At 47.1% G+C, this 25,593-nt stretch overlaps 1 protein-coding gene across 1 annotated transcript in view; it reads left to right on the forward strand.

Annotated features, from left to right (window-relative positions):
* Window positions 1–25,593, forward strand: part of TMCC2 (transmembrane and coiled-coil domain family 2) — a 116,667-nt gene that overhangs the window by 21,725 nt on the left and 69,349 nt on the right. The window contains exon 2 of the mRNA XM_066625562.1: window positions 10,388–10,894. Within this exon, the coding sequence (XP_066481659.1) occupies window positions 10,388–10,894 (507 nt within the window). The remainder of the gene's footprint in view (window positions 1–10,387; window positions 10,895–25,593) is intronic.

A 25,593-nucleotide genomic window follows, 5' to 3' on the forward strand; every position in this document is an offset into this window, starting at 1 on the left:
ACCCATTGCGTTCAGTGGGGCTTCCTTCCAGAAGCGTGTAAGATTATGGCCTTTCAGAGTGATCCTATGCGTATTTACGCTGAAGTGTCCCAGTGGAGCTTACTCTTAGGTAAGTAGGCATTCGGATTGTAGCCTTTTTTTTCTCCTGCTCCTGTGCATGCTGCATTTCCTTGGGCTGATTTCTTGATCCAAGTTTCCTTGTTTGACCTTGGCATTCGTGCAAAAATGTGTACAAGTCCTGCAGGTAAGCACTGCTTCTATCCAACACATGGCAATTAGTCGGATCAGGGTGTGGCTATTCTTGCACCAGCCCTTAAAATCTTGAGTTTGGTCCTTTAGACTGCTTTCTGATAGAGGTTCACTAATTTAATTGAAGCAGAGTGCTGATGCAAAACTTTTGTCAGTGGACTACTTAGATCAGATTTTCCTAAATGCTCTGCAAACAACGTCTCTTGTGTCACTGTTTATCAGATTGTCTAAAAGAACTGCAATGCCAGGCTTCTTGGGTATTAATGACTTCATGTATCCAGGCTCAATATTTTATTAATAATGAAATGGCATTCCAGATTACTGTTTCTGCATGAAAGAAACAAGGCAAGATGTAATGCGATCACCCAGTACATTGACTCATTTACAGCGCAGTCCTAAGAAAGATGTGTTGTAAGGCACATTTGCGCCTTCTCTAGAGCAAGCCATGCCAGCACCCAGAGGTGTGCTGGCACATGGAGGCTGTATCCAGTCTCTGTGGCGGCTTGTGTGGTAGGTCTTACATCGGCCAACTTCGGCCGATGCAAGACTCTGGATGGACAGGGAAGAGGTAGGGAGGAGGTGTTCCGGGGTGGGGGAGGGCGGGCAGAGGACAGTCCTGGGGCGGGCGGGTGGGGAGCGGGAGGCGGATCTGGGATCTGGCTGTTTTCAAGCCTCTGGAGGTGGCACAAGTCCAAGGAGACCCAGAGAGGCTGTTACCAAAAAGGATGTACAAAGTTGTTATCCAGCCTAAGGCCCTGATGTTCCAATAAGAGCAGTGTAATAATTCCCCTAAACCAGTGGTTCTCACACATTTAGCACCTGGACCCACTTTTTAGAATGAGAATCTGTCAGGACTTGCGGGATGTGATGTCATGACCAGAAGTTACATCATTAAGCAGGAAAATTTTTAACAATCCTAGGCTGCAATCCTATCCACACTTACCCAGGAGTAAGTCCCATTAACTATCATTGTTAAAAGAATATATATAATAACTTGTTAAAAGTACAGGTCTGTAACATTTCCCCAAATGCAGTCATATACCATGGTAGCATCAAGTCTAATATATTACAAATAAAAAATTGAAATGAATGGGGTCCCACCTAAAATTGGCTCACTACCCACCAAGTGGGTCCCAACCCACAGTTTGAGAAACACTGCCCTAAAGAAAAACAGCCCTTTTTGGTAGCAGCCCCTATGGGTCTCCTCAGATTTGTGCCACCTCTGGAACTAGCGGAGTGGCTTGATAACAGCCGGAAGATGGGGAAGTGGTACCAGACAACAGGCAGAAGGCAGAGCTACTCAATTCTTATTTTGCACCTCTCCTCTCCCACAAGGTGGGAAGGTGACCCAAGCTAACAGTTGTACTGATGAAGAATTGAATGTCTGAGAGTGAACTCACTGGAGGGCATTGGTGTACATGAGGGGGATCAGCGGGTGCAAGTGCTCCCCGGTGGCATGGCTCAGGGTGGCGGCGGTGCCATTTACTACCCTTGCTCCAAGAAGACAGGTGCATGAATAGAGCAAGGGTGCCACTCTTACAACTACGAAACTGAGGGAGCCACTCTTACATTGCTTATTAATTCAGCTTCTCCCTTCTCCCGACTGCCTTCCTCCTCATCCCCTGCCACTCCTGTTCCACCCTCCATCCCTGCAAGGGATTGGCCAGCGTTGGTTGCAACCTGCAAGAAATCAACGCAGGCATTGCTTTGCGGTGGCTGTTTTGAGGCAATGCATATTTGGTGTGAGAAATCTGGTGTAGTGGCAAGAAGTTCTTGTCATCGGGCTGCTCCTGAGCTGCTTGGAGTGTGGGGCTGCCATGGTGCCAAAATACCAGCCGCCGCTTCCAGCATGCCCTGGGCAGCTGCCACCACTTCCTCGGGAGAAGGGGACATTTGTAGTAAGGGAAGTAACCCCGCAGGCTCGATTCTGTGGTGGTTCTCAGCTGGTGCAGAATTGAAGTGTCCCATGTCAGATCACGGGGTCCGAAATGGGTCTGTGGATCCAATGGAGCCGAGCTCCACTAGTCCCGTCCCTCCCCTCTTCCAGAGCTCCACCAGTCCCGCCCCTCATGCCCCATTCTCTCCTCCAGCCACACCTCCACCCATCTACTCACTGCTCTCCTCCCCTGCCCTGGAACACCTCCTCCCCACCTCACCCCACACCTCCTCCCACCTCTCCACTGCCAAGAAGTCCGGGTGAGTGCTGAGCGGCAGAACGCGGGCCCAGCACCTTATGGCATGCTGGCGGTGAGCTGGCACTTGCTGTTCAGTTTTGGGCCCTAACACACGCTTATAATCAACCACCTTCCACCCCAGAGAGACAAAGAAAACAAAACGCTCTGATGAACTTTAACTACAAAAGTTGTTTGGCTGCGCATACATGGTGGGAATCACCAGCTCCCACTTCCCCAAACTTGGAAGACGGCCTCATTACTCCCTCCGGGCATCAGCCTTCAGCTCCTCTATGAGGAAATTCACCAAGTGGAACAGGTATGTCCATAAGCTCAGGAGACATCCCTTCCCCTAGGACACAGCACCATAGAGACTGGAGGTAGAGGTGATAGACCATGAAATCAAAAGATTTTCTAACTCATGTGTAAAGTTTCCAGGCACTATCCCAATTTAACAGGGACAGAACTCACTCCCCTAACACAGTGGTGTGCCAAGGGACCTGACAGTGCAACTCTAGATAGTCTTGTGGCTGCCCAGAACCTGCATGGCTTAGAAATCCAATCAAGGCAGTTACCTTTTGATAGAGCATCTCATTCTCTGGCAACAGCTTCTAATTCTGAGGGTTTACCTGGGGCATAAACTACTTCATTGGTGATATTATTATTAGCTACAATGAGCCGTGTGGTAACTGGATTAACTGGGCACTGTGCTTCTCCTTCCCAGCGAGGGTTAAATGGAGACTCTAGCACTGGATCAGGGGGCAAGGTTTGCTCTGGTTCAAAAATTTCTTCAGCTCCATTCCTATAGACTGCTGCAATAGCTGCCTTATGGGAACTCAAAACTTCTTTTAACTGCTGTATTTGGTTCTGGCAACTCACATGGGTTACTGCCTGTTTGTTTTGTTGGGCTTGGGTCATGAGTTTTACCACTAAGTTTCTAGTCTGTTCTAGATCCTCCTTCAGCTTACTATTTTCCTATTTATATTTATGAACCTCTGCATACTCTTCTACTGACTTTCTCTTTTCCATGGTGTAAATGGTATGTTCATTGGGGTAATGTTGTAATTGCCTGGTCAGATAACTTATTCTACCCTCTTTCTCTGCTTCCTACCTGACTTTGTCTTGTGCAAGGTCAGTAAGCTATTGCTGCAGTTTCTCTATTTTCTCTTCCCTCTTCTCCTTTTCTTCATTCCACTGATCCGTTTTGGTATCTTTCTTTGAAAAATCCTATCTGTCTTGCTCCTCCTTTAACAGTTCTAACCATGGAAGACTTATTTGTCCATTAAAAGCAACTTTTATGAAATCCAGAATACATATCTTGACAACTCTTAGCTTCCCTTTCTCTTGATATAAAGAATTCCAAGATGATGCAGTTCCTGTTGTCCAAAATCCCTGCTACTTTCATGGACCTCCACATGACCATTGGTAACTAATGTGATACAGTCACTGCAGGAAGAGATTTCTGGTGGGTTGGCAAGTTATTTAACTACACTGATGTGTCACAAGATGTGGCAGGATCAGCAGTTTCTGTCTCCTGGGGGCAACCACATTACATACATTTTCTGGGAGGCAGTGATGTGTGACTTCAGTATGTCAGAATTTCCAAGTAGTTGCCCCTTCCTCTATCACCCTTTGGTGGCTTTACCTTGCCATCCACCTCCTCAAAGTGGTCATTTGAGTCTCCCCTTGCAAAAATCCACCTGGTGAGTCTTCCTAAAAGGAGTTTTTGTTTGGACAGAGAATGAACCAGAGCTCAGCAGCAGATCACATGCTTTGCATGCAGAATGCCCCAACCTGAATCCTTGCATCTCCAGATTGTCCTGGGAATTAATATCCTTGCCTGAAACCCTGGAGAAACACTGCCAGTCATTGTAGACAGTGCTAGATGAACCAATGGTTTGATTCAGTAGAAGTCAGCTTCTTGCGTTCAGCCAGCATACTGTCTCTATTTCTGGCAGCTCTTGGTGCTTCTGAGGATTTAGGTTGTGGGGAAACCCCAACTAGCTGCAACCAAGGCCTTATGTAACCTCTAAAACATTAAGGCTCTGAAGAAAACAAAACCTTCTACTTCCCCACTAAATCATTTTTAACAATGTATTCTGTGAAATAAGCCATGGGCTACTTATGTACTTGTTCATGGGATTTGGTTATGTTTCCCTTTGCTTGTATAAGCTGCATCCTTAGTTAGGTTAGCCTTGAGTATCTGTAACCTTGCCTGTTGCTTTTTGCCTAGCAGCAGGAGGAAAGCACGGTGTAGTCACCAGGCTAGTGAAGCTTTTACTTTGGTAAAAGGGCCTGCTTCTTGTGCTCAATGAAGCTACTAAAAAGGATCCAGAGTGTTATGTATGAAAGTTATGCAGGATCGAAATCCTGCATAACTGATTGGCCCAGACTTATGGCTGGCCAATCGGGTGATGGATCGAAATCCTACCGATTGGCCCTCTAGTTAAGGTTTCAATTGCACCAATCACGGGAAGTCTGGGTGGAGTTAAAGGCTATAAAAAGCCAGGGGGTTGCCTTGTATTTAGCTAGGTTCTGTTCTGAAGATGGAATAAACATATTGAGCTGTTATCACCATGCCTTCCTTTATTCGCATGGACCCACTATATAACACTGGCGACGAAGGTGGGATCCTATTCCTCCATGCTGAACAACGCTAGAACCAAGAGCTGATTCACTCAGAGCTGATTCACCACTGGAGAATTGTTGCCCCAGACAAAGAAAGAAGACCGGCTTCCATATGTCTGTTGAGCTACCACCATGACCACCCAAGGTCACATTGGGGAATTCGATCCAGCATCCCCAGAGCTATGGAACACTTATGCAGAACATCTTGAGTTCTTCCTGGAGGCCAACACAGTCGAAGATGCCATCCTAAAGCGGGCTACCTTGCTCACCGTCTGTGGCTCTGCCACTTTTGAAATCGCCCAGAATCTTGTGGCACCAGCAGAATTAAGGAATACCAGTTATAAGGATATCGTGGGCCTCCTGCAGAATCACTTCTTCCCTCCAGCCGTCCCGTATTGCACACCTCCATGCTTTCTACACGCGAGATCAGGCTGCCAGTGTTCCAGCTTACATGTCCGTGCTTTGCCATCTTGCACGAAGATGTGAATTCCGAGACCTGGAAGAAATGCTTCTTGACTGGTTTGTATGCGGCCTCCAGGACGAAAGTATTCAGAGGAAGCTCTTTGCGAAGGAAGAGCTTACCTTTCAAGAGGCTGTCAAGGAGGCGCTGGCGTTTGAAAAAGCAGAAGATGCAGCAAGGGAGATTCGTGCCTCTCGCAGCCCAGCCACAACTTGAAAAGCCGAGGCAGTTCACCATGAGGACACGGCCGCAGACCGTTTGGAAGAAGGGGAGGTGCTACGAATTAATCAAGGTATGTCAAGACGCAATGATCGCCAGGAACTACAAGCACCTAGACCCGGGGTCCGGCAGGCTGCCCATGTCTCCAGCCAGGGCCCTTGTGTCGTCTGTGGGGAACCACATGAATGTCAGAGTTGCTGGTTCTGTGATGTGACTTGTCAGGCCTGCGGAAAGAGGGGCCATATTGCCCACGCTTGTTGCAGTAAGCCTTCTCAGGCTTGGAGCCAGAAAGTTCTTCAGGGGTCTGTCAGCCAGGAAGAGATCTACAGTACTTCAGTACACCCCATCCAGAGCGTCCAGTTGCCAACCAAGGAAAAGATACAGGTGACAGTAGAAATTCAAGGCCCTCCCTGCGTAATGGAAGTGGACTCCAGATAAGTGCTCTCTATTATTTCTACGGAGACTTTTCGGCACATTTACCCTAGAAAGGGCCCCAGCCTGGAGCCGATTGGACTTTTGCTTACGGATTTTCAGGGTAACCGTGTCCCTGTTCGGGGTGCAGGTAAGTTTCAGGTTCATTATAAACTCTTCGATGGGCTCCTGGTTCTGGTGGTCGCCGAGGGACATCGCACCAGTCTCTTCAGCCTTGCGTGGTTTGTTCCTCTGGGCATCCAGGTGACTGGAGTCCAGAGTATCAGCAAATTAGACTTTGATGCAGTCTGCCAAGAGTTTGCCCAGGTCTTTGAGGGGACCCTTGGCTGTTACACTGGCCCCCTGGTCTCTCTGCACCTAGATCTGGCTGTCACGCCCATCCGCATGAAGGCACAGCGGGTTCCCTTTGCACTCAAGCCCAAGATAGATGAGGAACTGGATCGCCTTGTGGTTCAAGGGGTCTTAGAGCCAGTGCTGCATGCACACTGGGAGACTCCAATTGTTACCTCTCTCAAGCCAAATGGGGATGTGAGGATCTGCTCGGATTACAAATGTACAATCAACAAGGCTCTCCAGCAGCATGCGTACCTGGTGCCGGTCATCAGCCATCTCCTCGCTTCCCTTGCAGGCTCCAAGGTTTTTGGAAAATTGGACTTAGCTCAGGCTTATCAGCAGTTGCCAGTGGATGACGACACAGCAGAGGCACAGACGATAGTTACCCACTGGGTTGCCTTTAGGGTCAAGTACTTACAGTTTGGCGTCTGTGTTGCACCAGGAATTTTTCAGGGCCTCATGGGCACTCTCCTCAAAGGAATTCCTGGGGTCATTCCCTTCTTTGATGACGTGCTGATTGCTGGGGCATCAGATTCGGAATTGGCCAGTCGCCTTCACGAGGTCCTTCACCGCTACTTAAGGAAAAGAAAGAGAAGTGCATCTTGGGAACCCCGAAAGTTGTATTCCTGGGATACCTCATTGATGCTAATGGTATCCATCCTGCCCCAGAAAAGGTTCGAGCTATCATGAATGCCCCACCTCCGACCTCTAAGCAGGAGTTACAGGCATTTTTAGGACTCCTAAACTTTTACCATTCCTTTTTGCCACATAAGGCAGTGTTGGCAGAGCCACTCCATCGCCTCCTGGACAAGAGGACCCCCTGGGTCTGGGGCCGCCGCGAGGATGCTGCCTTCCGAGAGGTAAAGAATTTACCCACTTCCAACTCTGTACTGGCTCACTTTGATGAGTACTTCCTGTTGCCTTGCATGCGACGCCTCTCCATATGGTTTTGGTGCAGTCCTCAGCCACACACTCCCAGATGGAAGAGAGGCTCCAGTAGCCTATTATTCGCGCACCTTGTCTCCTGCTGAACGGAATTATGCACAGATAGACAAAGAAGGTCTGGCTATAGTGGCGTGTGTCAAAAAATTCCATGACTATCTTTATGGTCGACGATTTTTTATATTGATGGACCATAAGCCTCTGCTGGGTCTTTTCGCCCCAGATAAACAGACACCACAGATTCTGTCTCCCCGCATCCTGCATTGGTCCATATTCCTGGCAGCATATCACTACTCCCTGAATTACAGGCCTGGCAAAGCCATGGGGCCACGCAGATACCCTCAGTCGCCTTCTGCTGCCTGCTCATGGACCCGATCCGGCTCCAGCACATGGCATCATGCTCCCAGAATCACACCCAGAACCGCCGCTCCATGTGTCAAACGTGGCTTCACACACGGCCAAGGACCATATCCTTTCCCGTGTTCTCAGCTGGGTGTGGAGGGGGTGGCCTATGAACCGCATGGACGCAGAGTTCACTGCATATGTCTCCCGCCAGCATGAGCTCTCAGCCCATAAGGGTTGCCTCCTCTGGGGAAGCTGGGTCGTCATTCCGATTAAGCTCCGTTACCGGGTCCTAGAAGCCCTACATGAAAACCATCCGGGCATCGTAAGAATGAAGGCACTGACCAGGAGCTATGTCTGGTGGCCCAGAATTGATACAGCCATCGAAGAATGGGTGAATTGATGCAACGCCTGCCTGGAGTCTTGGCCAGAAGCACCTAGAGCACCCGTACAACAGTGGGAGTCCACTCGCACCCCGTGGTTCTGACTACATCTAGACTTTGCAGGGCCCTTTCACGGCCAAAAATTCTTCATTCTAGTGAACTCCTACACCAAATGGCTAGAAGTTGTGCCAGTAGCAGCTATGACATCCCGGGCAGTCGTCAAGGCTCTCAGCAAGATCTTTGCTACCCATGGCCTATACCTGATACGAACGTGTCTGATAACACTGCCCAGTTCAAATCAGCAGAATTAAAGGGGTTCATTGGCAAGTATTTGATCCACCATGTGACATCAGTTCCCTTCCATCCATCCACGAATGGTCAAGCTGAACACATGGTGAGAACCACAAAAGAAGCACTCACCCGCATCATCCAGGGTGAGTGGAACCATCGGCTGGCAGCGTTCCTTTTCAGCCAGCGAGTCACACCATGCACTGCCACAGGCTGCAGTCCAGCGGAACTTCTTATGGGGTGGTGCCTGACAACGCGTCTTGACCTGCTGCACCCAGACAGGACTTTGGAAAGACCACCGACCTCCGAGATACAAGAGGGTATGCGTGGGTTCAACCCAAATGACCCAGTGTATGTACGGAACTATGCAAATGGTCCAGCGTGGATCCCAGCAACCGTCATTAGAATCACTGGCCCCATCTCATACGAGGTGGCCATTCCGGCCGGCCGGACCCTCTGCCGTCATGTGGACCAGATGCGTCGACGCCTGGCTGACTCAGCACCCACCATGCCGATTCCATAAAAGCCAGGGGTTTGCCTTGTATTTAGCTAGGTTCTGTTCTGAAGATAAACGTATTGAGCTGTTATCACTATGCGTTCCTTTATTCGCATAGACCCACTATATAACACAGAGCACAATCCTGAGATTGCACTGGCCAGGAGTGTTGCAAATGTTCCATAAGGCATGTTTGCATGTTTGGGTCAACCAGGCTGGCGCACGGACGTGTGCCGGCCCACGGAGGCCCAATCCAGCCTTCGCTCTGACAGAAAGGGGTAAGTTCACACTGGCCTGTCAGGCTAGCACAGGGGGGCAGAGGAAAAATGAGAAGGAGGCATTCTGTGACAGGAAGGGCAGGGGGAGGAAGGGTCGCAGGCCAAATGAAGGATGGGCAGGCCAAATGAAGGATGGGGCCAGGATCTGGCACTTGTGCCAGATCCTAACCCCAGTCCTTTGTGACCCAGAGCAGCTCCGGGCTGCTTGGATCTGCACCACCTCATGAGGTGGCACAGATCTGAGTAGCCCCATTAGGGCTACTAAGGCATTACCCAGGGTAAGGGGAATTTATTCCCCTTTCCCCAGGCTGAGCCGCAACCAGCACCAGCCCCGCATTGGATACAGGGCAGGCCAGCCAGCCTCCCCATTCCAGTGCATGTTATGATTGGGCTGCCTGGGAGTCAGAGGAGCAGAAACATTTGTCACTGACTGGTTCAATCGGGAGGGATTATTTCATATTACAACATATTTAAAAGTCCAAAAGGAAGGTGATTCAGGGAACTCCACTGCAAACCCAAAAGTTATCAACCCCAGTGATTGCAAGGCACCTCGGTACAATTGCCACATTAGTCACCGTGTAGACTGTTGATTGTATGTGCTGCAGGAATCTCTTTTGAAATATCCAGTTATGACACTGAAATTATAGATAGTACCATGTCTGGGATGATACATAGGAAGAAATGAACAGTCCTTGTCTCCCCACAAGGATTGTGTCTCTGAGGAAAGGTTACAACAGTCACCATCGTTCCTGTGACATTACATGGTGCACAGGGACACTTAACTGTGTAGGCATAATCTGTTTTGTAGTCATAACCTTTGCCTCCTCATCCCCACCCTCTTCAGCACCAGTGACCTGAGAATCATTATCATCCCAGGAGCTTTTGAGAGGGGAAGCAGCATATTGTAGCGGCGTGGTGCTGGTTTTGCAGACAGGTATCAACCAGTTTATGATCTCTAAATGCCAAGTGCCATGTCCCAGATTGTAATGTGTGGTTGAGCACAGACATCAAAAGAGCAACACCAGTTGGCAGCCACAACACATTTGGCTGCAGAACTGTGATATTCCTACAAGTGCCTTTTTCCATCTGTGTTGTGTAAGACAAACCCTGAGCAGCCCCAGCTGTAACAAGTGTTTCCCATACTTTTCTTTCTCTTCTCCGCACAGAAGATTCAACAGCTGTCTGAGGGATCTATGTTTGGCCATGGCCTGAAGCATCTTTTCCATAGCCGCAGACGGTCCCGAGAACGAGACCACCAAAACTCCCAGGAATCATCGCAGCAGCACCATGGCATGTCTGATCATGACTCCCCTGATGAGAAAGAGCGCTCTCCTGAGATGCACCGGGTCTCCTATGCCATGTCTCTTCATGATCTCCCAGCTCGACCCACTGCCTTCAACAGGGTGTTGCAGCAGATCCGCTCCCGTCCATCCATCAAGAGAGGGACCAGTTTGCACAGTGGCAGTCGCAGGGCCAAGAGCGGCTCCCTAGAACCCCAGAAAAGCAGCCCACACCTTGTCCGCAAGGCTCCCCAGGATAGCAGCCTCACAGCAATACTGCACCAACACCAAGGCCGCCCAAGATCCTCGTCCACTACAGACACTGCAATTCTCATGGCGGAAGGTGGGGCTGTATACCTCCTCACAGAAGAGTCTGAATGCATCCCTGATAAGGTAAGACTGTGCCCCAGCAGTTAAACATTTGAAAGTTTGAGGTTTCTTTCAGCAGGGAAACCAATTCACATGACAGAATCCTATACCACTATGGTCTTCCTCTTTGACTGGAAGGCCATAGGTTTCAGCATCCATTTTACTTGTTGTGCAGAATGACTAGGCCAGATTGCATGGTGGTACATGCGGGGTCTGTGAAGCACACTTTCTTCCTAACAGAAGAAGCATCAGATATGCCTAAAACAATGGGGTGGAATTCCTTTCAGGTAGTCGAGGTTGACCAAACAGTCTTCCTAAATACTGAATGAATATTGAAAACAGATCTCATATGTTCACATGCATAGCCTCCATCAGTAGATTGGGAAAGAGGTTTGTCATTCTGTGTTAAAAGCCATTTCTGCCCAATGTTGCATATACACAACAGGGACCAAATATTTACACCTGTGGGCCAGGCAAAAATGGGTTATTAATATGATCTAGAGGTTGTTGGATTTTCTAAAAGAAACCAAGAAAAAAAAACACCTCATGTTCACTGTGACTATAAAATTTATAATGATATTTGGGGTGCGTAGTAGTCCATTTACAGCCCAATCCTATGAAGGACCGGTCTGTTCTACACAGTGCTTTGTGACAGCAGAACAGACTTCTGCTGTCGCAAAATGGCTGCCGATGGGCACAGAGTACTCAGTAGGTGGCCATTTTGTGAGTGCTGCTGCACAAAGCGGCAATGCTCCTGGTCTGTTGCCAGAGCTACCTACGTTCGCTGGAGCAAGTAAGGCAGTGGTGGGGGCAGGGAAGGAGTGAAACAATGTGGGGAAAGGACAGGGAAGGGACCAAGCAGAGCAGGAAGGGGATGAAATGGAGCAGGGAGGCTGTGGCGCAGAGTGGATTCAGTGGCAATGGCATATGCTGTATTTTGGCACAGCTGCACCAGTGTGAGGGGGAAGGATAGGATTGGACTCTAAGATCCTCTTACAAGAGAGTTAGAAGGTCTCCTGTACCTCAAATTCTGGAGAGAAACCTAGGCCTCACTTTTAGGCTATCTCTTAGATATACCGCTTCAGACTGTAGGTAGGGGCTCACTACTGAATGTGCCCATGTGAAAAAAAGATCTTCCACAAGCAAATTGGCTTATCAGAGAGAAACAAGGCTAGAATCCTTCATGACTAGTTTTCTAGGGTTTTTTTGTTTTTGGTATGGAGGAATTTCACTTGTTTGTGAGTTAAAGTTGTCCAGCCTATGTACAGTGGGCCCTCGGTATCAGTGGGGTATCCGTTCCTGGACCCCCCACAAATACCTCAAAGGATCTCCTGGAGTAACTGAAAGTGCCTTCCAGTTGTGTCTGGGAGGTGTTCTGAGACCTAGGGAAACTTCCATTCTGTTCTTCTTTTCCAATTCACTTCAGGTATTGGGAGGAGGAGCAGAGGCTGGCATTTCACTAGGTAACGGAGGCAGATTTGGCACGCCATCTCAGGCTCTATGAGGACTTGGGCCTGCTCTGCTGTTTGCAGTAGATTTGCTTTAATGACCTCACTGATTGGCACTGCAGCCAGTCATGTGCTATTTGATGAGGTGTTTGGTCACAGGATGCTATTCAATGTGCCCACACACTTTTGAAATCTTGTGATGCATTGCATGTAAATAGGTCATGTTTTAGGAGAGTTTTAGAATTCTAGACAATTCAAGTCAAGGTGCCCTTGTGAGTTTTAGCAATGGCTTCAGCAAGTGATTTATACACCCAAAATGTTTTCAGGCTTGCTTTGAAAGGTGTTGATGCAGATAGGTCCCAATTCAATACTTGGGAATAAGATAATTTACAGTAATCAGTACTGTGTTCTTGCTGGCAAGTTCAGACTGAGGCTCCAATTGGGGTCCTCTGAGCTGGCAAAAGGCATCACACTGTTTTGCCCAGCCAGGGTGCCACCACAAATAGTAAGTGGCTATGACCATGCAGCAACAGCCTCATAATGACCCCTCCAGTGCTGGTAAATCAGCATGGGGGGCAGGATGGAGTCGGTGGGTGGGCAGAACAGGGTAGGGAGGGGGAGGAATGGGGTGAATGCAGGAGCAGAGGGTGGGTGGATCGAGGCCAAAAAGGGGGTGATATTGGTGGCAGCATCAGCATTGCCAATACCCTATCTCCCTTCCTTGGTCTACTCCCACTTGCCTGCCAAATCTCTGGGAAAGGTCCAAGTAGACCCAGTGGGGCAGCAGGAGCTAACCCCTGGACAAAGGAACAAATGTCCTTTACCCTGAAGATACCTTTGGGACTGCTTCCACCCCACAGGATGCAGTGTGCACTCTAGTTGAATTTAGGGAGGAATGGGCTATGAATTTCATTGATCAGATATTATAGTTCCTGCTATGGAGATAATTGAGAACTTCCAAAGAGACAAGACAGGCAGCTGAGCTGCTCAGAGGTGCAAAGCACCTTTGCAAAGAGTCTCTGTCAGCCAGACCAACACAGTAGGAGATGGAAGAGCAGTAATTACCCCACCCTGTGAGCTGAATTTCAATGCTGGGTAAGCCACCCATCTTGTGCTGTTTTCAGTGCCTGGAGGATGCCTAGTCATGTCTCTGGGTAAAATGAAGGTGGCGGGTGTGCCTATGAATATTCTAAATAAAGGGATTTGGGGGAGCTTGAGGAGAGCTTTTCGACTCCTGAGTAAGGACTTTCACAGCAGCTAAGACCTTTCCACTAGGGGAACAATAAATTGCCTGGTCCCATTAGGGTCAGCAAGTTCATTCTACTCCTAATTTGAAGTCTTGGTGTTTTCTCACTGTTCTGTAAATGCCCAGCATGTTGCTCTATGAGAAATATTTCCTGTCATATAACTGGAGCTGCAAGAGAAGCAGAGGTCGAGTTACTGCTCATAGGAGAGGGGCTTTGCTTGTTAGATTATCCAAGCATTTGCCTGCAGTGGGTGAAGCACCTTCATGGTTGGAGAACGCACATCGAAGGGGTGCTAGGAACAGCAGCAGGTTCAGCAAAACTCTGCAATGCGTTCCCTATGGCACTCGCAGAACATAATCTCTTCAAGGTGCATTGTGTGGCCACTGCCTATGGTGTCAGTCTGACCAGGTGGGCCCTCTGATAGATGTGGGTCCTTAGCCAATGCCAACCTGACCAACCCCTGATGCCACCTCTGTGAGTAAGCTCCTTCATGCTTTGCCCTTCACCACCGATTTGGAATGGCCTGAGCTAAAATAAATGATTTCCTTCCCTCAAAAATGGTAAAAAAAGTTGCTCATGTGTCATTTCCAAGTCCATTCTGAAGTTTGGGTTCTGTTGCAGCTCTACTGATGTAATTGGAAGCACAATGGAACCATAGTGCTTCCTTTCAAAGTGCTTCCTTCCTTCCTGCATCTTTTCATTGTGCGCCTCAGTCCATTTGCACCCTTTTCTTTTTAGCCGTTGCTGGTGGCAACACAGAGCATTTGTGAATAGACAGGGTTGTTCCAGAGTCACCATTATGCTTGAGAATCCACTACACTGCAGTGGTGCTCAAATTGGGTCGTGACCCACCATTGAAACTTAAAGGAGTCACTTTCCCTTTAAGAGGAGTGACCCAGAAATGGCTTGTCCTTGGGTAAGGGAACCAGTGTTACCCAGAGGAGAACTCTGGGACTGCTCTTGCCACAGGATGCAGCACGTGCTCCAGTGGCAAGGGGGAGGTTGATAGAATTGGGCTGAGTCTCTAATGGTATTGGCAGATAGACCTGGTAATGGGGATGGTGCTGATCTCATGAAATGGTAGGCCCTTACTTGGAAAGAGAGTTGGACTTAGAATCCCAGAATTCTAAACTGAGGGAGTTTGGAAATTTGCTTCCATCACTTACTTGGACCAGGGTTTAAATGATCAAGGATTCGGCAAGTAGGCACATGACTGGGATTAGGACCTCTAGGAAAGTTACCTTGGCCCAATTGTCTATACAGTTGTAGCTGGTTTAGTAATGGGGTTGCTTCTTTGTCAGGCAGTGACTATCTTTCAAATAAGCTGTTTGTTTAAGGTATTAGGTTTACTTGCCTTGCTTGTAGCTCCCAATTTACGGCATGTACTTTACTATATTTTCATGTTATAAAAGCACTGCTTTTTTTCTTGTGACTGTACACATTGGTGTATGCTGGGGAAATTGGCAGTCTGGGCAAGGTATGCTCACATGTCGCACTATTAGTTAAGATTATGCCTTGCTCATCAAGACAGTTGTGCTGTGGTGTAGCACAGCCTAATGCAAACAGTGCATATAGTATGGCTGCGCATATGGTATAGCATATGGTATAGCTGTATAGCTATATAAAAGATACACAGTCTCCTGCACATTGAGGTGTATTATTATTTGTATTATTATTATTTTCTTGCATATCACAGCTGCCTATTCTTTAGCTGGGCTTGGCGTTAATTACTAATGGGCCCCACCAAGGAGCTTAGGATGTCGTAATGTATTTACGAATAACGCACTGAACCAAGCAGGGTAGCTTTTTGAATTTGACCTATTATTATTACTACTACTACTACTACTACTACTACTACTACTACTACTACTACTACTGACTGGATTTTGTATATATCCGCTTATCAAGTCCTTCCCAAGGGCCTAGGGTATGCAGCTAGTTTTTGTTTTTATATTGTTATGTTACATATATTGCTGATTATTATTAAGAATATACAGGTCCAGCCTATTCATACACGGATTTTTTTATACATGGATTTGACTCAACACGAATGACCCCTGCAAAGAGAAGGAATGTGCTGATCCCTGGAGGAGGGGGAAAATGCATCCTTTTAAAATCAGTTTTAAAAACTGAACAGTCCTTTAACAATAGACTCCTTAATGAGAGAGAGAGAGAGAGAGAGAGAGAGAGAGAGAGAGGGCGGGCAGCTGGCTGACAATCCATCTATCCTTCTCTCACCTGTGAACCCCTCCCTTCCCCACCACAAGAAAGGTGATCATTTTGCGTTGGTGAAGGGAGGGGTTGAGTGAAGTGCTGATGGATTGTCTTCTTAATGGCTCTTAGAGTCAAAAGGTCAGCAAGGTTGTTTTTCAATCACTGGAGCAAAGAAAAGAAACTGTTTTTTAAATTGATTTGCTAGAGTGCCATTTTTTTTTAATCCACCTGAGTGCTTGGAATCCACACAAATAATTAGTCTCAACCTGTATACTGCTTTTTAACATCTGCACCCACACAGTCCAACAAGTGGAAAATATTCCATAGGTGGCAAGGGAACTATCTTAATAGGCAGATAAATGAAACAAGAGCATTAAGAGAGAACATTGGATCACACAACTATTCACACTTCATTGGGACATGTTGGCAAGGATCATTTGCCTCATGCTGAGGGGCTGTCTCTCTCAGACTGCCTGAAGTATTGAAACAAAGTCACACCACATGGTACAATTTTGAGGGGATTTGTTTTTGTTTCTTTTGGCCAGCAAGCTCTAGCTTCCAGGCAGCCAGCAGTCACCATCTTGAATTAGCATATCTATTCTGCCTCTTGTGTTGCATAGAATCTTGACTGTCATTCACTGCTATCATATCTTTATAAGTAACAAGTAACTTCTCCAAGTGTTCTTCTCACTTACTGTGGCTCTTCTGTCTGTGTTTTTCTGATCTCATGGAGGCTCTGGACAGCCCACTCCCCAGACTCTTTGGAGCGTAAGCCCCACTTTCCTGTGCTTGCCCACACATCTAATGGCCCAGTCCTAAGGGCTGTTGCTGCCACTGGAACTAGCATTCTGGTGGTGGAATGCTTTTTCCAACTGTTGTGAAAGTAGCTCCAGAAGTGCATAGTGTTGTGTGCTTCTGGACTGCCACTGGAGAGGATGCAGAAGCCCAGTGCGTGATGGCAGGAATGCCCATTATGTCAGTGGGGGGTGGAATACAGGGATGGTGCAAGGCGTGTCGGAGGTTGGAGGAGGTGACACCAAGTGCAGGTGACTTGCACTGGATGCTATCACCTCTCTAGTGAGTTGACATGCACCCTTTGTCTCCTCAGATTTGGCACAGGTCCTAGGAGATCCACTGGAGGTCACAGGGCTTACTGAGGAGTATAGGACAATAATTTCCCTTTCCGCCTAAGCCTCCTGAACTCTCCCACCCCACCATAGCATGCAGTGAATCCTGTTTGCATGTGGCTGCATGCCATGGTGGGAAAAAACCAGAGCACTGGTCTGTAATTCATTACTGAAGAAAGAAGTCTGTTCCACCCACCTCACATAGCAAAGTTGTTTCTCTGCCTCATAGGTATTCCTTGATGTTTTGTGTGTGGGTGCTACATTATTCCTAGATCAGGGCTGGTCAAATGGGGGGAAGCTTTGATTATTTATGCTTACTACACATACCTGACGTTTTTCCACTGTGGAACATAAGGCAACACACATGGTGTTTTTGGGTGGTCGCTTGTCCAGGCATTGACTGGACCAAGACATGCTAACCAGGGTTGTGTTGTCAGTACACAAAACCTCCAAATGTGACCCCACTCAAAATTGCTTCCAGTTCCAGCTCCAACTCCACGACTGTGCTTTAGCCAAGTGGCTGCATCATGTATCCTCAGACCATGAGCAGTGACCCTGCAAGTTTTTCCCCGCTGCATTTCCTACTCTAGTCAATCCATGCCACTTCTTTGATAGAATCTGGGAAATCCAATTACGATCCCCTGATTTGCTATAGCTCTGCTCTGATCCTTGAGACTCAGTTCCAGTTATCCCCTCTTCCTGAAGATCTGAATCCCAGCTTTCAGATCCCTATTTTGAAGGCAGTGTTTTCCAGGTAATATAGCAGAGGAATCCTAATTCCCTTTCTCCCTCTTCTGCCTGCCAAATAACATATCCCTTGTCAGTGTCAGAAATAGAATTGAGAAGTCTCGATTCCCAATTTTCTCATACTTTATATCTCACAAAACCAACAGCTGCATCTCCCTATGGAAAGAGAGAGTGAAACTTGGGACTGGAGAGCTGCAGACTTCTGCCAAAATTAATATAATCTGAGCTTGGAAAGACATCAAGGGCGCCAGCTTACTTATTTGCCTGGGAGGCATAGTGATAAGCAGGAGCTGCAATTTTAGCTGATTGTTTTAAAGATGGAAAGCCTGTTGCTTGGCAGAGAGAGAGAGAGAGAGAGAGAGAGAGAGAGAGATTTTGTATATATCCATCTATTGAGTCCTTCCCAAGGATCTATTACAGGTGGGGCCTCTGTACTATTATTATTATTATTATTATTATTATTATTATTATTATTATTATTATTATTATTATTATTATTATTATTATTATTATTATTATTATTAACAGTATTTATATACTGCTTTTCAACTAAAAGTTCACAAAACGGTTTACAGAGAAGAATCAAATAACAAATGGCTCCCTGTCCCAAAAGGGCTCACAGTCTAAAAAGATGCAAAAGAACACCAGCAGACAGCCACTAGAACAGACACTGCTGGGGTGAGATGGGCCAGTTACTCCCCCCCTGCTAAAAAAAGGAGCACCCACTTGAAAAAGTGCCTCTTACCCAATTAGCAGGGGTTGTAATGTATCTGCGACAGATCCATTTTCAGACCCCCCACAGATACTGAAAACCACGGATAATGAAATTTGTGGTTTTAGGCCCCTTAAACTCTCTGAAGGTGACTGGAGTCCAAGGGCTTTTTGAGGCCTTAGAAGCTGTGTATGTCCACCCATGGCCTCTGTGGGCTTCAGAATGGCACGTAGAGTCAGACCCAACTTCCAGTTTCCCGAGGGAATCCGGAAGTGACATTTTTATGCCTTTTAAGGCATTCTGAGGCTCAGGGGCTCAGAATAGTATGTAGTATACAGTATAGTATACAGTATATGACAACGAATGGGAGAGGGAGTGTTGGCCCATGGAGAATCGGATACATTTGTGTTAGCTTCCAGATTTGACCCACCATCCTTGGGCACCATCTTAGGGATTCTAGCTTAAGCATCACAACCGTGGTTATGATGAGAGGCCTCTGGAAGGCTACCTGAGGGCTGCTGTGGGACAAGCCTTGGGAAGGAGCCAAAAGACAGGTGGAGGAGCAGGTTGGGTGAACCAACCCCCTCCCCACTGTTGAACGTTGTTGGGCCAGCATCCTTCAGTGCATCAAGGGATATCTATCATGAAGGAGGAAACATTAGATGTTGGAGATGTTGATGAGCCCTCACTGTCACCCAGCCCCATAAACACCAAGTTAATATTCAGGTTCATAAAGGTCATAGAGTGTACCTTGAAAAGAGTCCCCTGGAACCTAATCTCATTTTCCCCATAGGCTCAGTGATTCAGTATCTGCTAACTCACTATCTACTAGGTTTTCCAGGAACCTAACCCTAGCAGATAATGAGAACGGACTGTAATTGTCTCCAAAACATTTACTGTATTTACATGAAACTAACGGAAGAAGCCTCTATTGGAAGCAGGATAGGAATTAACAGGCTTTTGCGGTGGAAGTCTCCTTCACCTCCAGCCCCCATAACATTTTTACAATTATCAAAATTGGTTTCGAGTTGGTAAAATAACTGTAGGGTGTGCAAATTATGCTTATTGTTGTTCAGAAGTAATTGTCAGTACACAGTCAGAATTCAGTATGGATGTTTAAACTCTAAGAAAAAAGTCTTCCATGCTGCCTCCCTTCCTGGGTTTCAGATTATATCTAATACAATCTAGTATTTATTGATAAGGAGCAGGGCTGGAGCTGAGAATTAGGGGATTCAAAAAGAAACAAGAAATCAGATCTATCCCAACATCTTATCAGCCACAAATAGCAGGGAATACAAAACCATCTCCCTTTTAAAAGCATGTTTAGAGAGATGGTTTCCGTGTTATTTTTCTTATGATGAGGAACTATGGTAGGAGGTTCAGTGATGTGCATCCCATTGTTTTTCTGCCTGCTATAGTACGTTTCCATGCCAGTATCAGTTGTTTTGGGGGCTGGCTGGCATGGCGTGTAAATGCTCCATGTGATGTCAAAGAACACAGATTGCTGCCCTTTATATTAACACTAAGGCAGGATACCAATACATACATGAAATAGTATGCTCCAAAGAACTCACACTCATTAGGAACTACACCATTGTATTTTTCATTTGTAGCTTCTAAATAGATAGCTTTCAAAAGAGCACTGAGAACAGTCTCTTATAGTAATCCTGGGGCAAGGTCTGAAGTTGCATGGTACAGCAACTGGGGACTCCATGTATGCTGTACTGAGTTCCATTATGGGGGAAAAGGCACATTATAGATATCATAAGTAAAATACTCCATTTAAAGGTCTCTTCTAATGGTTTGGGTGTGCACTTAAGATGTGTTTACAGTTAGAAATTTGTGAATGGCACAAGCATATTTTTGCAGGCACATGTATCATGTGCCTTAGCTGGACTTGTTGAGTGTCTGCAGCTCCATGTTGATTTTATACTGCTTATGGCTTAATCCTATCTAAGTGTAGCACTTGAGGAATGTGCATTCTACCAGTGCAGGTTGCTACAAAGCAACTACAAGGTGCTTTGCAGCAGTGTAAGCAGCCAGCGCACCAGTAGGATGGCCAGAATCTTCCTGTGTCCGCCAGCAAAACTTGGAAAGCCAGTCAGAGCAAGTAAGCCTGACACAGGAGATGCAACAGGGCTTGGAGGGGGTAGAGCAGGGCAAAGAGAGGGTAGAACAGGGAGGGGAGCTGGAGAATGAGTGAATTGGGCCCAGGAAGGGGGCTGGTTTGGCAGCAGCACTGCCCACTGAATCCAAACCCCCTTCCTGGGCCCAGTTCACCTGCATAAGTCAATGTGGACTTGTGCCAGTGACATTGCTTCTGCAGCTCCTAGTTGACCCGTAGTGGCTGTTGGGACTTAGCAAATGTCCCCTTACCCTTAGGAGACATCCAGCAGCCAAAACTCCTGTTAGAATGCAGCCGACTGTGCCGGAACTGCTGCATCACTGTGTGGGGGTCTGGGTAGGATTTGGCTGCCATGTGTGAAATGGCTCCAAGGGGTTGCAATGATTAGGAGTCACAGGTCTGAATCTGCAGAGTTTCAGATGGGTATGCATTCCATCTACACAAGTGTTTATGGTGCCTTCATCTCCTGTTTAGAAACTACAGTGCTTAGTCACTTACAAAATTCATGTAAAATCAGATACAAAATGCATAACAGAGGGGGCTGCATGAAGCTGTGGGGCTTTGAAACAAGCTGCAACTAGTGAGGTAAATTATGACTTTTAAGTACCAGGGAATCTCCAGCACTGGTCTCTCTGCACCCTATGGTTTTAGGCAAAGCTGTCATTGACCAGACATTAAATGTGCATGTTACCATGCTAACTGGTGATAGAAGAGACTGGTTGTTCTTCATTGAAAATGCAGTTGAAAGATGTTCCATATGGGTGGCTTTTGGAAAAAATCTGAGTTCTAAAAACCAGAGGAATGTTTTTAGAATGAGGTCCAATTTTGTAAAAAAGTTTTTTAATTTAAAAACAAAAAAACAACACCTTGAAAGTATTGTCCAAGTTGAGTGTCTCTTAACCCCAGACCTACATTCATTGCAGTGATAGCTTGTTAGGCTTTGAGACTAGGGGAAAACAACCTCTTGGCTTCAGTTCCCGGTGTTGTTATGCCCTCCATGGCCACAATATGTTAGATGATGGATGCCACGAAAGCTTTTCTTGGTTGAAAGAAAACTAAAGGTCTCAGGTGACAAGCTCCTGTTCCATGTTGATACCATTCAGCTGCACAACGACCTCCTGGCAACCTGATTTAAACAGTCAGAAGAAAAGAATCCAGAGGAGATACATAGATGGGTCATGACAGGTTGCAATTGTGCCTTGAGTGGCTGAAATGACTTTCTCTCTACATTACACCAAAGAACGTAATGTGATCCTAATCCTTGTGTTGCCTGATAAGGCAGTGGAAACTATAACATCAGCATCTCTTTTTTCTCTTATTTCAGTCCCCATTTGGCTTAAGGCAGACACACAACATATCATACACACAACTGTAAAAATGTAAACAAATTTTAGTGGGTTTTACCAAGTGTCCTTCTAGCCCAGTATTGTGCCTGTGGCAATAGCTCATTCTGACATGCCTTGGGAAGAGGTATAATGGGCACATTACCAGAAACAAATTGCAAAGGACACAAACCAGTATAGTTCTCGAGTGGCTGTGAATCACTTTCAGCACTGTGATGTTCCTTCACAAGACTGAAGAGGTATCTCAGATTGTACTCCTGTACACAGCTTCTTCAAGTTATATTGAAATAAGTGGTACTTTTGAGTTTGTATGTTTAAGATTGGAATGATAATTACTTATCAATTGAGATTTGTATCCTTTGTGAACCTGCATAATCAGTTGTTGAATGCACTGATACTGCATTTAGCCATTATTACTCTATTACTGTACAGTACTATAAAATTCAGTCCTGTAGTATTGTTACTGTATTCCATGTCAGTAAGGACTGACCAACATTTATGCTCTGTGAGCATACTTTGGTTTGTGTAGACTTGGTATGTAGCAAGATAGCTTCCTCGGGGTGCCTTCTCTTTTATATTTATTTTTAATTCACTTTTCCATAAGGAATTTCTATAAGCTTCTCTTTTCTGCAATAAGCCTTCTTTTATTAATAAGGAATCCTGTTCCCCAAGTCATCTGCCTTGACTTTTTGTACCATTCTCTGATCTGTTTTGTTTTTAAGAGATGGCAGAACCTGCATGTAGACACTGATATCACCCAGCCAAAATTAACTTTTAACTTTTTCTGATTTAACTTGATGAGTAAATGTCAAGACTTTGCTTAGACCCTGAAACAGAGACTTCCTCAGAGGAGGAGGAGGACTTCAGCACAGACTGGAATCAAGGGAAGTTAATAAATAGCACCTGAAGGAAAGCCCAAGCACTGGTGGAGGCTTCAAATTTGGGTATATGATGCTCCCTGACTGGATACCAACCCCCACTGTCAACCCCAGGACCTCAGGAGCAGAGATAATGAATGAATATGCCAAAGTTCAGAATCTGAGATGGAGACTGCAATCCTATACACACATTTCTGAGAGTAAGCCATATCAAACACACTTCTGAGATGCATAGGTCAGTAGCGGAGCCCGGGGGCAGAGCTGTAAGTGCCTGTCACCCCGGGGGTACCAGGAGAAGCAAAACCCATCAGGGGAACAGAAGGAAAAGAGGTGTAAAGTAGAGAAAAGGGGTATACAGATCCCTGGAAGACCAGGGAAGAGTGAGGAACCTGACAAAGAGGGTGAGTCTCGTAAGTCTTGGCGGCAAACAGGCCCCTTTACTCTGGGACAAGGCAGAGGCCTTCTCAGAGCCCAGGTGCAGCTACCTTGGAGGAAAGAAAGGGTGGAGCCATCAGGGAGAAGGGAGGAGGAGATCCCGTGAGATCTGGGTCCCAGGTGTGGAAAGGAAGGGGCAGGGCTAAGAGGTCTGGAGAGAGGGATAAGAAGGAGGGAAGAGACAGTGGAAGGAGGAAGATGCACCTTCCAGAGCTCCCGGGAACGGGGGTTAGGAAGGGGCAGAGAAGGGAAAAAGGAGGTATCTCTAAGGGAGGAGAGGCCTTCACAGCTGAGAGAGATCCAGGAGTGGAGAGGAGCCCAATACTTCAGCCCCTGGAGGAAGGGTCTACCCATAGGCTGGGGAAGGGATCCCAGTCCAGAAGATGTCAGGGACAACTCCTGGCTAAATCCAACAACCATTGAGCACCAAGGGGAAAGGAGGGTCACCACTGGACCCAACCCCTTACCAAGAGAACCCCAGAGCTCCAGACCTGAGCTACAGAGAACAACCCGCACCAGACACCTTTCATGGTGAGAACTGAAGGGGGGAGATAAAGGCTCTTGAGGTGACGGGCCACTTGGGTCTTGGATTGTGGAGAGGCTGTGATTGAGATTGTACTTGGGGGAAGGGGTTCTTGTGAAGGAACAAGACCACCCCATGAATGTAAAGGCCACAACCCGATTAAAGGAAGTAAGCAAGTCCTCTTTGTTTGCTCCTCGTTCCTCGTGTTGACCCTGGAGAGACTGGGCCGGGCTAGAAGAGGCAGGTGAGCCAATACCCCGGGGGGACATGGATGTCACAGTGCCACATGGCTCCAAAACTTGCAGTGTAAGCTGCCCCTCACCCTTGCTCTTGGAGCTTGTTCAGGGACAAGACAATGCCACCCCACACCATTACTGACCCACTGCCAAACCGGTCATGCTGGAGGATGTTGCAGGCAGCAGAACGTTCTCCCTGCTGTCTCCAGACTCTGTCACGTCTGTCACATGTGCTCAGTGTGAACTTGCTTTCATCTGTGAAGAGCACAGGGCACCAGTGGCGAGGTTGCCAATCTTGGTGTTCTCTGGCAAATGCCAAACGTCCTGCACGGTGTCGGGCTGTCAGCACAACCCCCACCTGTGGACGTCGGGCCCTCATGCCACCCTCATGGAGTCTGTTTCTGACCGTTTGAGCAGACACATGCACATTTGTGGCCTGCTGGAGGTCATTTTGCAGGGCTCTGGCAGTGCTCCTCCTGTTCCTCCTGGCACGAAGATGGAGGTAGCGGTCCTGATGCTGGGTTGTTGCCCTCCTACGGCCTCCTCCACGTCTCCTGGTGTACTGGCCTGTCTCCTGGTAGCGCCTCCATGCTCTGGACACTACACTGACAGATACAGCAAACCTTCTTGCCACAGCTTGCATTGATGTGCCATCCTGGATGAGCTGCACTACCTGAGCCACTTGTGTGGGTTGCAGACTCAGCTTCATGCTGCCACTAGAGTGACAGCACCGCCAGCATTCAAAGGTCACCCTAATATCAGCCAGAAAGCATAGGGACTGCGAAGTGGTCTGTGGTCACCACCTGCAGAACCACTCCTTTATTGGGGGTGTCTTGTTACTTGCCTATGATTTCCACCTGTTGTCTACTCCATTTGTACAACAGCATGTGAACTTGATTGTCAATTGGTGTGGCTTCCTAGGTGGACAGTTTGATTTCACAGAAGTGTGATTGACTTGGAGTGACATTGTGTTGTTTAAGTGTTCCCTTTATTGTTTTGAGCAGTTTACATAGTTCATATTAGAACTTTGTTGGCAGAAAAGGGTGGGGAAGCAAGCTCCACTATAAAAGTACTCATTCATTACCTTATGTTTGATTATGCAGCAGCTCTTTAAGGAGAACTCCTAGGTGGTTTCCTGGACTGGCCAGCTTCTCTGTTGGCCTGGCATTCTTTCCTAGATGAGAACACTCTTTCTGTTCACATCATACCAGATTACTCCACTGCCTAGTTGTGAGGGTTTGATGAGGGTTTGACAGCCTACAGCAGTGTATCTTGCAATCCACTGCCGTAAGTCCTGGGCCAACATCATAAAAGTTGTGCCACTGTTGTGTGCTACAGTACCACCAGCACAAACAACCGGAGGCCCTGCATGTGTGTCAGTGGTTCACTCAGTCCATGCCAGAACATATATGGTGGAAGCAGTGGCAGTTCAGGGGAGGATCAGAGTGGGAAAGGGTGAATCTCAGCAGCAGCAGTGTATGCCAAAATCCTAACCCATTTTTCCTGGCCCAACACACCTCCAGAAGCTCCTCGAATATATACCAGCTAAATAGCTGATGTAGGTCTTGGGAGACCCATTGGAGGCCAGGTGGCTTTTGGGGACATTAGTAAAAAGATTTTTATAGTAGGTCATCCTTCATGGGGTTTTGGTTCCAGACAATAAAGATTTCAATGTATGCTGGGGTTCA

Source organism: Tiliqua scincoides, chromosome 4 (genome assembly GCF_035046505.1).
Source record: "Tiliqua scincoides isolate rTilSci1 chromosome 4, rTilSci1.hap2, whole genome shotgun sequence".
In the NCBI taxonomy this organism is placed as follows: Eukaryota; Metazoa; Chordata; class Lepidosauria; order Squamata; family Scincidae; genus Tiliqua; species Tiliqua scincoides.